Here is a 15,699-nt window from a genome sequence, read left to right as displayed (position 1 = left end):
TTCCATGCTAAGCACATGGGACGGATTCGAGACGTACTTTCTCAACATCGATACATGGAATATGTTATGAACTCCATCAAGGTTAGGAGGCAAGGCCACCCTATAAGCCAATGCCCCTACTCTATCCAAAAATCTTGAAGGGTCCTATGAACCTCGGTGCTAATTTCCCTTTCTTCCCAAATCTCATAACACCCTTCATAGGTGCTACTCGGACAAACACATGATTTCCCACCAAGAACTCCAAGTCTCTCCTTCTATGGTCAGCGTAACTCTTCTGCCTGCTTTGTGCAGTCCTCATCCTATCACGGATCTTGGCTACACAGTTTGCTGAACAATCTCAGGTCCCAACTCTGACCTCTCACCAATCTCGGTCCATAAGACCGGTGATCTACACGGTCTTCCATAGAGTGCCTCGTAAGGCGCCATACCAGTGGTGGCCTGATAGCTGTTGTTATAAGCAAACTCCACCAATGGTAACCTCGACTCCCAACTATGGTGGAAGTCAATAACACAGGCTCTCAGAAGATCCTCTAGAATCTGAATCACCCTCTCGGACTGTCCATCCGTCTGGGGATGAAAGGCAGTGCTAAACATAAGCTTCGTCCCCAAAGCTGAATGAATACTCTTCCAAAAAGTCGAAGTAAACCGCGGATCTCTATGAGACACTATGGAAACAGGGATACCATGTAGTCTGACTATCTCCCGGATATACAACTCCGCATACTGATTCATAGAGAAATTTGTCCTTACTGGCAAAAAGTGCGCCGATTTAATGAGACAGTCGACAATAACCCAAATATCATTCGAACCTCTCACTGTCCTCGGCAAGCCAACAATGAAATCCATGGTAATATTCTCCCATTTCCACTCGGGAATAGGGAATGTCTTAAGCAATCCTACAGGTCTCTGATATTCTGCTTTGACCTATTGGAATGTCAGACACTCTGACACAAATCGGCCGATATCGCGCTTCATACCCGGCCACCAGTACAATTGCTGAAGGTCTCGATACATCTTCATACTGCCTGGGTGGATAGATTACGGTGATGTATGCATCTCTGCCATGATAGTAACTTGCAGAGTATCACCTGCGGGCACCCAAAGTCTACCTCTGAACCTCACGATCCCGTCCACTACTGAATACAAACCACTGCCTCCCTCGTCGGCTCTCTGCCTCCACTTACTCAACTGCTCATCAACTGCTTGAGCAACTCTGATACGGTCAAACAACGTAGTCTGCACTGACAAGGCTGACAATCTAGGAGCTCTACCCTCGGCATAGAACTCTAGTCCGAATCTCTGAATCTCATCCTGCAACGGTCTAAACACCATCAAAGAGGCTGCTGTCTTTCTACTCAATGCATCTGCGACGACATTAGCCTTACCCAGATGGTAACTAATGTCGCAGTCGTAGTCTTTCACCAACTCTAACCATCTTCGCTGCCTCATATTCAACTCCTTCTGGGTGAAGAAGTACTTGAGGCTTTTATGGTCGGTGAATATCTTACACTTCTCTCCATAGAGATTGTGTCTCCAAATCTTGAGAGCAAAAACCACTGCTGCTAACTCCAAATCATGAGTAGGGTAGTTCTTCTCATGCTCCTTCAACTGCCTAGAAGCATAAGTAATAACCCTATCTTGCTGCATAAACACTGCCCCAAGTCCCAACTTGAAAGCATCAGTATAAACCACAAAATCGCCTTCTCCTGATGGCATAGCTAACACGGGTGCCGTCGTAAGAGCTTCTTTCAACATATCAAAGCTCTATTGACACTATGGTTTCCAAATAAACTTGGCATTCTTCTTGGTCAATGTTGTCAAGGGCACAACAATTGAGGAAAAGCCCTTGATAAACCTCCTATAGTAATCGGCCAATCCGAGAAAGCTGCGAATCTTCGATGCGTTTCTAGGTACAGACCACTCCTTCACTGCTTGAACCTTTGAAGGATCCACTTCCACTCCACTCTTGGAAATAATATGGCCCAAGAATGCTACTCTCTCCAACCAAAACTCACATTTGTCGAACTTGACAAACATCCTCCGGTCTCGGAGCACCTCTAAAACAATCCTCAAATATCGCAAATGCTCCTCTCTATCCTTCGAGTAAATAAGGATATCATCAATGAAAACAATGACAAACTGGTCCAAATATGGCTGGAACACGCGGTTCATAAGATCCATGAAGACCGCGGGTGCGTTCGTCATTTCGAACGGCATTACAAGGAACTCGTAGTGGCCATAACGAGTCCTAAATGCTGTCTTGAACACATCTGACTCCTTAACTTTCAACTGATGATAGCCGGAACGGAGATCAATCTTTGAAAATACAGAGGCTCCTTGCAACTGATCAAAGTGATCCTCAATTCTGGGATGTGGGTACTTTTTCTTTACCGTCACTCCATTCAGCCCTCGGTAATCAATGCATAACCTTAGGCTTCCGTCCTTATTTTTCACAAAAAGGACTGGTGCGCCCCACGGAGAGAAACTAGGGCGATGAATCCCTTATCAAGCAACTCTTGAATCTGCTCTTTCAGTTCTTTCATTTCTGTAGGAGCCAATCTATACGGTGCCTTAGAGATTGGCACAGTCTCCGGTACCAAGTCAATGGAGAATTCAACTTCTCTATCAGGCGAAATACCCGCAACATCGCCTGGAAACACATCCTCAAAATCTTTGACAACGTCCACATCTGAAATATCTGGACGTGCTGGAAACTCTGTCAAAGATATATTGGCTAAGAATGCCTCACATCCATCATGCACCAACTGCTTAGCTTGCATGAAAGATATAATCTGAGTCCTCCTCGAACTCCTAGTAGCCTCAAACCAAAATGGTTCTTCTCCCTCCGGTCTGACCATCACTGATCGCTGCTGGAAGTCAATCACCACAACATTCTTTGTCATCAAGTCCATCCCAAGTATCATGTCGAACTCAGGCATAGGCAACACTATCAGATCTGCACTCACTGATTGCCCCTGAAACAAGAGCTCAAGATTCTTCACTATATTCTTCGTGGAAAGCTCTTCCCCTGATGGGATGGTCACTGTAAATCCACCAAACAGCTCTTCACACTCAATACCCCGCTTGCGGGTAAAAGCCTCCGAAATAAAAGAATGTGTAGCCCCCGCGTCTAACAAGTCTCTAGTGGCCACACCGGCTACTAAAATTCTACCTACATTAAAGGTGATTACAACCATGGAAAGATTGAACTCAAACAAGACTAGTACTACCTAGGTTCATTCTAAGTCATCGAATTCCCAGAAATCAAAATTATTCATGCCAACACAAATAACTAACACGAAGCATGCAACCTAATAAGTTCACATTCCTAATAAGAGAAGCTCATAATCAAAAATTGCATCTACGAATCAATTAAATCACCCTTAATCAAAAGATCTAAATATTACCTGTGATGAGCGTGGTATCAGGATCAGCCTCCTCGGCATGCATCACAAAGACTCTCCCCTGAGTCGGCATCTTGCGCAAAGGACAATCTAAAACCACGTGTCCTAGCTTCTTGCACCGATAACAGACTCCGGCACCTGCCAGACACTGCCCATTATGGGCACGCTTGCAATCCGGGCAAAAAGGCTTCTCCCCAGTCTTGGGAGGAGCGGGTCTCTGGGCTTGGTGCCCCTGAGGTCTCTGAGCATGATGCCCCTGGGGCCTATGGGCCAGATGCCCCTGAGGTCTGAACGGCCCATGCTGTCTCTGTGGCCCAGTAAATGGCCTCTTGCCCTGCTGCTGCTGGTGACCCTGATGAGTGAAGGTCTTCTTGCTATGAACCTCAACACTAATGTCTTTCAAGGACTGCTCGGACCGTAAAGCCTTCCTGATAGCATCTGCATAGTCCACGGGCTCAGCCATCATCACATCCCTACGAATAGTAGGCCTCAGACAAGAAACAAAATGCTGCAACTTCTCCGCCTCACCATTCTCTATCAATGGCATAAAGTGGCAGCCGCTCTCGAATTTGCGCACAAAATTGAATACAGACAGATCTCCCTGCCGGAGACTCATGAACTCTTTCTTCAACTGCGCTCTCACCTCAGCTGTATACTACTTCTCATAGAAGAGAGTCTTGAATGCTTCCCAAGTCAGGGTGGTAACATCAACAGTCTTCTCCACACCCTCAAACCACAAGACAGCGTCGTCCTTGAGTAGGAACGTCATACAGCGAACTCGGTCTCCATCTCCCAACTCCATGTAGCGGAAATCGCTTCAAGCGAGCGAATACAGACCTCCGCTACCATCGGATCCGTAGTGCCAAAAAAAGTCCTTAGGATCCATCTTCCTGAACTGTTCATAGATTGCACTAGGTCTAGCCCTTGGGGCCTCGGCATGCTGCTCTAAGATACGAGCCAGGCCAGCTAGCACCTGAGCCCCAACATCAACTGGTGGAGGGGGCGGAGGAGGTGGTGGCAGAGGTGCATGGGAATCACGTCGAGGTGTCATCTGTGCGCAAGTTCAAATTCCAAAAATTTAAATTTCATGCTCAAATAATTTAGGAAACTAGTGCTACTAATCTAAACAAATAGCAATAAAGGAAACTTAAATCTTACAGACTTTGGAGCGAGATCCCTTGAGTTTTGGCAACCAAAAGTAGGCACAGCCCAAACCAAGACCATGCTCTGATATCAACTGAGACGACCCTAACCCTCTAAAAATTTAAATAATAAATAAAGTATTTGCGGAAATAAAAAAAATTGCCATGGCTCGCTTTAAAATATTGTAAGCCCAACTGACACAGTTAGCAATTCAAACCAAAATAAAATAAACACAAGAGAAAAACCAAATACGATAGTCATAGAACCCAGAAAAGGGAAGTTAATCCCACACAGTTGCGGAATAATAACTGTTAATTAAGTTTACATGCCAAATATTTTAAAGCAGGAAAAACCCATCCTGCAAAAGACTGACAGTGTATGAACTCCTACAACTCATAATTAAAAACATCAGAGTTTGCGGAACAACTAAAAGCATGTCGGTCAAGGGCCTGCACCACCGGTGACCTCGCCCTGGGGGTCCTGCCCCTCGATCTCAGTGAAATACTCCTCACCTGAATACAATAAGTGTAGTGAGTCTAAAGGACTCAGCAAGAATATGGGGGGATAATGAGTACTACATAAATACAAGAACAGACATATTAAAAATAACTGGGCTAATTGCATCCACACCGCCTGTGAAAAGTCTAAAAAGCATAAAACCCCTTAAAAAATATTAATAGGTTAATGCATCCCTCAGTTTTTTAAAATGTAGCACATTTCACCCCTATGTTATACAAACTCGGGCACATTTATACCCTCTCATAGGGGTTTTTATGCTAATTTTTTTAAAACATAGGGTCTAACATGCTATTAATTTTACACAGGGGGTTTTATGCCTTTTAGACTTTTCACAGGGGGTGTGGATGCAATTAGCCCAAAATAACTTATAATAAAATACTTTGTGCCCTTAAACTTAAAAAATATTATTTCTGAATAAATGATGTGAATATGAATGTAACATATGCATGGCTAAGTCAAACTTTGACCAAGAAATTGAATATACTGTACTGAACATGTAAATAAATGAATTGAACTGAAATTGTGAACTTAGATCCATGGATGGTGACTCTATGGGTTTCGATCATGATCATGGCTGCAGTGCACTATACCGCAAGGAAGTCAAGATAACACCCAACCCGTCTTGCCCTATGGTTGGTATGGGAAGCCAAGATTTCTCCTAGCCCGTCCATACACATGAATTTTGGTAAGGAAAGCTAAGACGTCTCCCAGCCCGTCCAAACACATGAATGTTACTGTAGTCATAATCATCTCACTTTGTTCGTAAAATACTTTCTTTCATTCATAAATATGAGACATAACATGCATATGTAAATATGATGTACATGTAAATGTTGATCGATAATCATGCATATGACTCGCATAAGAATGACCGGGATGGTGATTTAGGAAGCAAACCAAAGAATGGAAATCTAAACCATAATTTAGCATTTAAGACAAATTCGAGCGGTTCGCCCATAAAATTCGTAACTTGTTCGATTCTTATTCAAAAAGGATCCCGCTTGAAACCACGACTCCATAACACTTAGAGCTAAGTAGAAAAATCATCCTTGAAATTTATTTCCTAAACAACCAAATTATAAAAATTTTATTTCCGGACAGCCCCCTCCTATAACTTCAAAATTCTGCACACCTTACTTTATATGTCTAAAACTCGACCGAATCTTACCCGAATTAGTTCCCGCTTGAACCGACCTAACCCCGACATCTAAGAAAATTTCCAGTCCCGAGCCCACCACGAAATTTCACTTTTAACCCTGCCTTAACCACGTGTTTCCGAACAGCCACAGACACTCACAAAAATCTGCTCAAGTTACCAAGTCCAAACTCAATCCAAGACTCAACTATTACTCTCCCAATCTCCCGAGCCTCAAATCCTAGTACCAAGACCAATGATCACCTCGTTTCCAGCCCCTACCACTCACCTTAAATCACCATAAATCCCAGCTCGAGGGCAGTCCCTCAAACACTATCAAACCGAGCCCCAAATCCTCAAATTCTAACGCGTCTCCAACCAAACCTTCAAGCCAACCTAGAAGCTACCATGTGAACTACATAACATCCATGGTAGCCCCTTCATCACCATCCAAATCAACACAATCAAACCCCAAGTGTTCGAACCAAACAAGTAAATAAATCTGGAAATTTGGATCAAGCCAAGAGCCAACAAAAAAAATCTGAAAATTTGAACACAATGCTTGAGGAAAGTTTCTGGAAAATGTCGAACACCCCAAAACAAGGAATGATAAAAAAAAAGGACAGCAAATTTCAAACCAACATGCTAGCAAAAAAATCAAGAAGAAAATTCGAACCACAAGCTAGGCATAATTTCTGAAAAAAAATCTCAAATGCAACAAGGCATTCATGACAACACAAAACCAAGGCAAAACATTAATCCATCTATTTAAGTAGCATGACCGATTCAAAGTAGCAAGAAACTCTGAAATTTTCGAAGGGAAGGAAAAACAGGGCAAGTATATGTATATATGTATTTCGAAAATGGTGACTATGCAACAATCAAGTTAACTAATCTGCAAGGGGAAACAAAGAAACCATATCTTTTCTAAGCTACCAAATAAATGGAAGGCAAGAGCTCGAGCGAGCTGGGGCCGAGCAGGGTCTGGAACGAGCTCGGACGGAGGGTGAACAACTGCTGCTCGCCGTGCTACAGCTATGCCGGAGAAGATGGAGCTGCTGCCGGTGTGAAAGGTGGAGAATAAAAATCGAAGAAGAAGCCGAAGGATTTCTTGAGCAACAGGGGAAGAATCGGATGATATGTGTGTGTGTGTGTGTGTGTGTGTGTGTGAGTTTGAGTGTGTGGGTGTGTGTGCAAAGTGTTGGAGGCTAGGGTTCAACTTTGGGTCCAAGTGTTAGAATAGGCAACCCTAGAAAAATGAGAGTGTTGGAAATTCATGAAAAGTGCAACACACTTTTAAAAAGTGCTAAACTAAACTAACAATTAGGACTTCAAATTAAGTCGCACTTAATAAAAAAAATACAAGCTTAAAAATCCTAACTTAAAATATTAAATTTGATTTTTACTAGCCTGGGAATTAAAATGCTAATTTTCGCAAAAGTTTAAAAATAAAAAAAAATTCTATTGCGCGGGAAAAATGTAATATTTAGCCAATTAACACAGAAAGTTGGAATAATTAAAATCATAAATATTAAAGGCTGATTTAGGCATGAAATTTAAATTAAAAAATTCTAGGCTTCAAACTTTCAAAGTTAAATTCTCCACACCAAATCAAGTTTGTAGAACACTATTTCAATTTCAAGTATTGAAAATACATAATTTGAAGAGAGCTCACTCACACAAAGAGATTTGTATTTCAAAAAATAGTTGAGTAAGAGTCTTTGCACAATGTGTAATTGGTTGTTGACTTGTTGTAAAGAACATGGAGAGTGTTGCTAGGATTTTCGATTAGGTGAGGGATAAGTCCTAAGTCGAAATGAGTTTGTACAAATGACTTGTATAAATTAAAGTCTTCTAGTGAAATCTCTTCGAAAACGGAAGAAGGGGGATGTATAAAGATTTGGATTTCGAACTTTCATAAACAAAATCGTGCTTCTTTATTTTTGCATTTACTTTTTGTTATTGTTTTGGTAGGCAATGTTGAAGCATTTTATGTGTTTGATAAAATACCAAAATCTTTCTTACAAAGTGTTTGATAAAATGCTTCAACCAAACTATTTTTATCATTTCAACTTGCATTGTTTTCAAACGATTTCTAAAATGTTTAATCGATTTTTAGAGGGATCATATTGTGTGTCTTCTGCTCTGTTTGAAAATCGAACTCGATATAATCTTCGGTGCTTGGTTTATTTTTGAATATTTCAAGAACGAACTATTGTAGCTCAAAAATATTTTAAAATATGTATCCATCTCTCTATACACATTTTCGATCCTAACATGAACACACACATAAGAAGTCGTCGTCATCAACAACACCACCACAACGATCATTTATACTATTTCAAATCAAAACTTGAATATGGTTACAATTACATGATATCTTTACAATTTTCTTCCATGATCTTTAAATTTTTTCTAAATATTTCTGTAAAGACATATATGTTTTTTTTATGTCGCACTTCAATTTCAAATTCTACATAATAATTTCACATTTCACGTACGTAAATTTTGAAATCAATTTCTAAAGTATTGGGTTTTTTTTAAAAAAAATTATAAAATAATATTTGAAATTCTTTCTGTCATTTAAGACCATCTCCAATCCAACACTATGTTGGTGTAAAACACCAACATAACACCAACATAGTGTTGGATTCTCTTCTCCAACCTAGCGCTATTTTTAGCGCTAGGTTGGTGTAGAGCTATCTACGCTATCTTTTTCTTTTCTTTTTTTCTTTTTTTTTCTATTTCTTATTTATAATATATATTAAGATTATTTATAGGGTCAATTATCATAAAATCCTCAACACTACTTTCATGTTTTCGGTCAGTCCCTAAGTCAGACAAAATTTGTTTTGACTTCCTGACAAAATTTTTTTTATATTTTTTAACTCCCTCATGGACATGATATTACCCAATTGATCTCATTTTTAATTGAAACCCACATTTACCCTTTTTATTTGTTGGAACAATAAAAATAAAAATCTAATAAGAATACATAATCCGTAAACCTTGAAGCCAGTGATCGGGGAGTAGACAAGATCCTTGAAGTGTAGAGTTGCTGAACTCTAAAAATTAAAAAAAAAAAACTATTGGAAGAGAGTTGAAGGTCTGTTTCTTTCCTCAAGTTTTATGATTTTTTTTTTTTGAAATTGTAGCTTTATGGATGAGTTTGTATTTTATTTGTTGTTTCAATTTAATAATTACCTAATATTTATAATTGTGAAACCATTTCAGTTTATATAGAGTGAAAAAAACTTGTCGGAATTCATTATCGAGAAGTTGTTTGCACTCATCGATTTTGTTTTAAAGATAGGATTTGTATTTTTAGAGTATCATTAATTCAGTTAATTTTCTATTAAGTGTGTTGAATAGCAGATATCACAACTCATTATTCAAGACCCAGTCTTTTTCATCATTCTTTGAAGAATTTTGTGGCAAATAATCAACAATTGTAGTTTGATTTATGTTACATGATATGTGAGGAAATAGGATTTGAAGGCATACACAGTTTCAGAGTGCATGTGCACTTATATGGATGTCTAAGTTTGAGTTACCGTTTTTTGTAAATTGCATCGTATGTGGATATCTAAATTGATTTGTTCTTGCTATATTCATCTATTAATACCCATCTCTTTATTAATGTTTTGTCACAGAATCATATTATGTAGTGTCAATGCTACTTAACTTTTTTCAGAAACCATTTTTTACTTTGAATATTTTTTTGTGGAAAAGTGAGAGAAAGAAATGTTTGCGTGCTTGAAAGTGGATGTGTTGCGCTTTACAGGAATACAATTTAATCCTTAAATTTATGTTTTAGTTTCTTTAATGAAAAATTTGTTAAATTTTTTTAAAATTGTTTGAAAATTATTTAGAGTATTGAAACGTGCATATCAATTAAGTTATTATTGTGTATTAGGTTCAACATGGAAACTGAAAGTGGGTCTTGCAACCTTGCATTTTTGGATAGCTGTAAGTGCAAGAAGCAGTTATTTGTGATTTCAATATCCAACGATTGTAGTTTGATGGATATATTTGTGAGACTTGGAAAGAAATGTGCTGAGATTACTCCAAAATCTATGATTCTGTAATACTTAGCTCCGCAACACAAGATGTACGTGACTTTGAACGACGACAACGATGTCCTAAATATGATTCATCTTTGTATGTGTATGAAGCTGATCATGATTGAATTGAGGGCAGAGAGTAAAAGCGAACATTTCAACAGCCTAAATTTTGGGAGATAAAATATATTAGATTGGTCTCCATATTGTATTTTGATTTTTTTTTATGTTACATCTAGTAAGCTTGACATCGTGCAAAATTTGAAAATATTATGGTTATATAATTTGTGTTCTAGTATTATAATAGAAATAAATTTTTCTTGAAGATTATTGCTTCGTAAAGATTAATATATAGTTAAACGCATATTTAGCAGAAATGCACATGATATGAATTATTTGGCAATACTAATATTATTTACATCCAATATTTGACATTGTGTATGTTAAGTACTTATTTGTATATCTTTCACTTAACAAGTTTATATCAAATTGGTAAGGATGGTTGATGAAGAAGACATACAATCAAATAGTGGTAATGAAGCCGATCAAGTCGCGTTGTGCAATACACTGGATGCTTAGATTAATTGTATCCGTGGTATAGGTCAAACATTCAAGGATGTTGCTGAATTTAGAAGATGTGTTAAAAATTATGCTATTGCTACAAGACGATCATTTTTATACAGAAAAAATGATAGCGAAAAAGTCATTGCTACTTGTACTGAAAATAGTTGTGGATGGAGAATTTATGCTTCTAAATATAAAGCTGACAATTTATTTGCAATCCAAAAATTCAATTTACAGCATACATGTGGTGAGAATAATCTAAGGAGTAGAGGACATCCTAGAGCATATGCAACATGGATAGATAATGTGGTGAAAGAAAAATTGATAGGAGAGCCCTCTTACCGTCCTAGCACAATTCAAAAAGACTTGCAAAGAGATTATGGGGTAGAGTTAAACTATCGCAATGTGTGGAAGGGCAAGGAGTTAGCGATGCATGATATTCATGACACAGATGAAGGATGCTGTGATAAACTGAGATGGTATTGTCATGTTGTTCGAGAAACAAATCCTGGAAGTGTTTGCTGAGTATGAGACTGATCCCGTAATTAATAAACTTAAACGACTATTCATTTGTTTTCAGGCATGTGCAGTTGGTTTTGTTACTGGTTGTAGACCGTTGATATTTTTGGATGGGACTCATATAAAGAATAAGTATAAAGGTTGTATGCTACTTGCTGTGTCGAAGGATGCAAATGATAATATTTTCACAATTGTTTATTCTGTAGTGGATGCTGAGAATGATATAAATTGGGAATGGTTTTGTTATCACTTGAGAAGTGTTTTTCTTTCATGTCAAAGCATTCCATTCAATGAGTACATTTTTTTCTCTGACTGACATCCTGGTATTATCAAGGCAGTTAAGCTACTATTTACGCGAAGTCACCATGCATATTGTTTGAGACATTTAGTTGATAATTTTGTGAAGCAGGTAAATAGTCAGTTACTTACTCTTATATAGATGATTAATTTTTATTTGTATATAAATATATGTTTTTAATTAATCTGATTTTTTTATGATTTTAGGTGTTGCGAAGCTATCCAAAACGTAATAAAAAAACATTGGTCTGCAGTCTTCAAGAAAGCTGTGTATGCTCCATCTTTTCAAGAATATGAACAACATATAAACAATATCCTAGAGTTCATGTCACTTGCTAGGGATTTTATTGTAAATTCTGAGCCACAAAGTTGGGCAAATGCATTGTTTCTTGGTGATAGATTGGGTGTTATAAATAATAACATAGCAGAGTGTTGGAATAATTGGATTAAAGCAGCTCGGTATCTCCCTATCGTGGGTATGGTGGACCATATACGTGTGCAAATCATGAACATGATGCACCGTCGGCGTGAATAAACATCGGTGATGGATCCTCCTTGCAACAATATCTTAGCGTGATCAATAATTTTTTATTTTTCCCTCATAAAGTACGATATTAGCGTGATCAATAATTTAAATCAATATGTTGGATCCGCCTTGCAACAAGATCTTGTAAGTGGTGGTACTATGAAACGTTATACTTTCCTCTACTTTTACTAGTGAAACATTTTATCCCATATGTATTCATTTAGATTGAAGATATTGTGTCACTAATATCTTGAAGTTTTTGGATGTTTACTGACCATGATTTTGCGCCATGACATTTTCATACTATAACTTCATCTAGAAAATCATTTGTGTTCGTTAGCTTGTTTAATATGACTCACTCAATGTTGTGCTCGATTCACGATATATAGTACTCAATTCATGTGCAAACGATGCTCGATTAGAAAACTAATGTAATCAATCTCATATATTTTGTACTCGATAATTTCTTTAATTGTCCATCATCAAGTAGTACTTGTGCTCGATGGACTACATATTGTACTTAGTTCATGTGTATACTGTGCTTGATTACAACACTAATATACTCTATCGAGTCGCTTTTTTACTCAATAATTTCTTTACTTGTCCATCATAAAGTACGATATTAGCATGATCAATAATTTAAATCAATATGTTGGATCCGTCTTGCAACAAGATCTTGTAAGTGGTGGTACTATGAAACGTTACACTTTCCTCTACTTTTACTAGTGAAACATTTTATCCCATATGTATTCATTTAGATCTACCCTCGTTATGCTTTAAAACATGTTCGATATCCAACAATAAATTCTCTTTCTCACAAAATGGATGTATCAACAGAACCTACTCATAATTAAAAAAATAAATAAAATAAATATCAAACCAACCAACCATGAATTTTACACAACTACATTAATAAACTAGAATAATAGAAAACACCTGAGTTGAATCTATGCGTTTCAACAATGATTCAGTTTCAATTGCATTCAATGGTATATTGCTTCTTTCCCACCCAAACAACCGAGGATAAACATTTAAAGTACGTCGTACCCCTAAAACTGGGATAATATCATATAACCAAGCCTAAAACAAATAATAAAATAAAATTTATTAAAAATATGCTAAGATCATAATTATTAAAGATGCATACTAACCATCAATCCAACCTTGCATCCATCGACATAAAGCTTTCTTCCGATTTGGCATATTTATCAGTATAAAAATCGGAAGGCAGCATCTCCCCAAGCATATTTAAAAAAAATTGTAAGATCATCCAGATAAGGGAATATAGCACCAGGAGTGATATAATTACTGGTGGAGAATATTATGCAGCTAAAAATGAACGAAAATAAAAATTCTAACAAAATCATCAATGTCACTCTCATCATCACTTCTTGCAAGTAAAAGTAGTTTTTTTATAAATAGCTTTTCGGTGGGCATTGGTGAATTTGCCGTCAAAATGACGCCTCAAAAATATGGAGTCCAGTTTCAGGTCCAAGTCAACTGGTTGGCCACTATGATGCAAATCGAGAACAATAGAGAAATCTGCTAATTTGAAAGGGATGGTAATGTCATTACCAACCAAAAAAGAACATGAATCAGCCTGAAATTTGTTTAGAAAATAATCAATCCGGCCACTACTAATCGCAGGACAGGCATATCAATCCATTTAGCGAATGGAATATTATTATCCTACTCCTCTGCTGCTCGCCCAGGACTTGCTTCAATTCTTCCATCACATGCAGTTTTAAAATAAGGAGGAGAACATCGTGAAAAATATTCCTTCCCATTATTATTTTCATGATGATCATTAGCTGGTTTGTCTTCATCAGTCATTTCTATATTGAAAACCAAAAAATAAAATTATAAAAATAATTAGTACAAACACAACCACGAAAAATTAACATAACAATATATATATGCAACAAAAATGACAAATTAACCTTATTTTGTGGTGGAGAGAAATTAGACACGACATTCACAAAGCTTATCGCATCTAAATTTCAAAGAAATTGATTTAGTAACTTCCCAAATCTCATTCCACTGAAATTTTAAATCTAATTAAAAATATTGGTTTGGTGGAACAACAATTTATAGTACACTAAAAATATCGAATAATTGCCTAAAAATAAACCACAACACCTAATGAATCTTTGTCCCAAAAATTTCATAGGTTTGAAATTATCAAATGTAACCGACTCATTTTTCATCCATTAATTCATGACATTGGGCGTACATTGAGAAAAAGCAAAAAAAAAACAGTCAAATCCCTACATATGAACATCGTTTCTCTTTAGTCAATTGTCATATTAAATATTTATTCCACCCCCTTTCACACTATTCATCGTTAAACACAGCAACCTCCTTTCACACTATTTAAACCAAGAAAAAATGCTTCTTTCTGAATTTTTGAATTTTTGAATTTCCAACAGTATGAGAAATGTCGAATAATTGCCTAAAAATAAACCACTAAAACTAATTTTTGAATTCCAACAATATTTCGAAAATTCATCTCAAAACAACTAAAAAAGCTACTGCATAGAAATATCAAGAACGAATATTCCTAGAAATTGAGGGAAATGGGTTGCCAGTAACCTAAAACAAACAATAACACTTTCAAAACACCAAAAAAAAAAATTCAGAAATAACGAACCCTGCAAATTGGGGAAAATATGATTCTCATTCGTTCCTTTCTTAGATTTCTTCATATTTGTAGTTCTAGGACATTTTTTCTCCGTTGTAGCTTCTGTCGATTCTTCCTTCGTTGACAATTTGTCCTTCAATTTCTTTCTTCTCATTTTCGGCGTGGAACTTCGTACCTCCAGTAGTGATATTATCCAAGGAATGGGGGAGAAGGAATAAAGTTATATTATATTAAAATTTAATATACATGAGGGTATTAATGGATTTAAATTAAAAATAAGGGCAATTGAGCATTTAGGCATGCACTAGGGAGTTAAAACATATAAAATCATGTTGTCGGGAAGTGAAAACAAATATACTCTGAGCTAGGGACTGATCTTAAATTTCAGACAGGAGTTGGGGATTTTTCGTTCATTTACCTTTATTTATAATATAATATATTATAATAATATTATTATGTACATTTTTAAATATTTATTTTAAATATTTATTTATTTAATAAATAACTAAATTAGGGTTTTGAATTATATTATAATTTATTAAATAATAAAATTTTAATTTCATAATTATGAATGCTAAATGTATTTGTTTTTATCTTAATATTATTTAACAGTAATTTTAATTCTCTAAATTATGTAACTCTAATTCTATTAATTAACATTGAACATAAAAATACAATTTGGGAAAGTTATATAAATGAAAATTATAATCATAAATATTTATTTAGTTATATAATTTAAAATTATTACTATAAATAATTCTAAGTAGAAATTTTTTAAGTTGAAATTTGAAAGTTATCGTATGTTTTATTAATATGTGCATGCTACTACTACGCTTAGTAGCATGCACTTTTCATTTAAAAAATTTGTTTAACAAAATTTTTTAAATTAT

The 15,699-nt window shown here is 36.4% G+C and overlaps 1 protein-coding gene and 1 long non-coding RNA gene across 2 annotated transcripts; both read right to left on the bottom strand.

Moving 5' to 3' along the window:
* Positions 1-1,773: 1,773 nt before the first annotated feature.
* Positions 1,774-4,455, bottom strand: LOC140873944 (uncharacterized). The gene is made up of 4 exons (XM_073277227.1): positions 4,242-4,455; positions 3,408-4,052; positions 2,598-3,172; positions 1,774-2,097 (listed from the first exon to the last, which is right to left on the bottom strand). Exons 1-4 carry the CDS (start codon positions 4,453-4,455, stop codon positions 1,774-1,776), a joined length of 1,758 nt encoding a protein of 585 aa, XP_073133328.1.
* A 9,236-nt stretch (positions 4,456-13,691) lies between these two features.
* On the bottom strand, positions 13,692-15,023 carry LOC140876027 (uncharacterized). The gene is made up of 2 exons (XR_012148642.1): positions 14,819-15,023; positions 13,692-13,988 (listed from the first exon to the last, which is right to left on the bottom strand). It is a non-coding gene; the product is annotated as an uncharacterized lncRNA (long non-coding RNA).
* Between the last annotated feature and the right edge of the window lie 676 nt (positions 15,024-15,699).

This window comes from Henckelia pumila, chromosome 1 (assembly GCF_033568475.1).
Source record: "Henckelia pumila isolate YLH828 chromosome 1, ASM3356847v2, whole genome shotgun sequence".
NCBI lineage: Eukaryota > Viridiplantae > Streptophyta > Magnoliopsida > Lamiales > Gesneriaceae > Henckelia > Henckelia pumila.
Note: the sequence above shows the minus strand (reverse complement) of the source record. Positions and strands in the feature narration are given on the sequence as shown.

Coding starts and splice junctions, on each gene's coding strand:
- LOC140873944 (XM_073277227.1), bottom strand. CDS start 4,455: ATGACACCTCGACGTGATTCCCATGCACCTCTGCCACCACCTCCTCCG. Junction 4,053..4,241: donor CGGATCCGATGGTAGCGGAG/GTCTGTATTCGC, acceptor AGTAGTATACAG/CTGAGGTGAGAGCGCAGTTG. Junction 3,173..3,407: donor TGATACCACGCTCATCACAG/GTAATATTTAGA, acceptor CCTTTAATGTAG/GTAGAATTTTAGTAGCCGGT.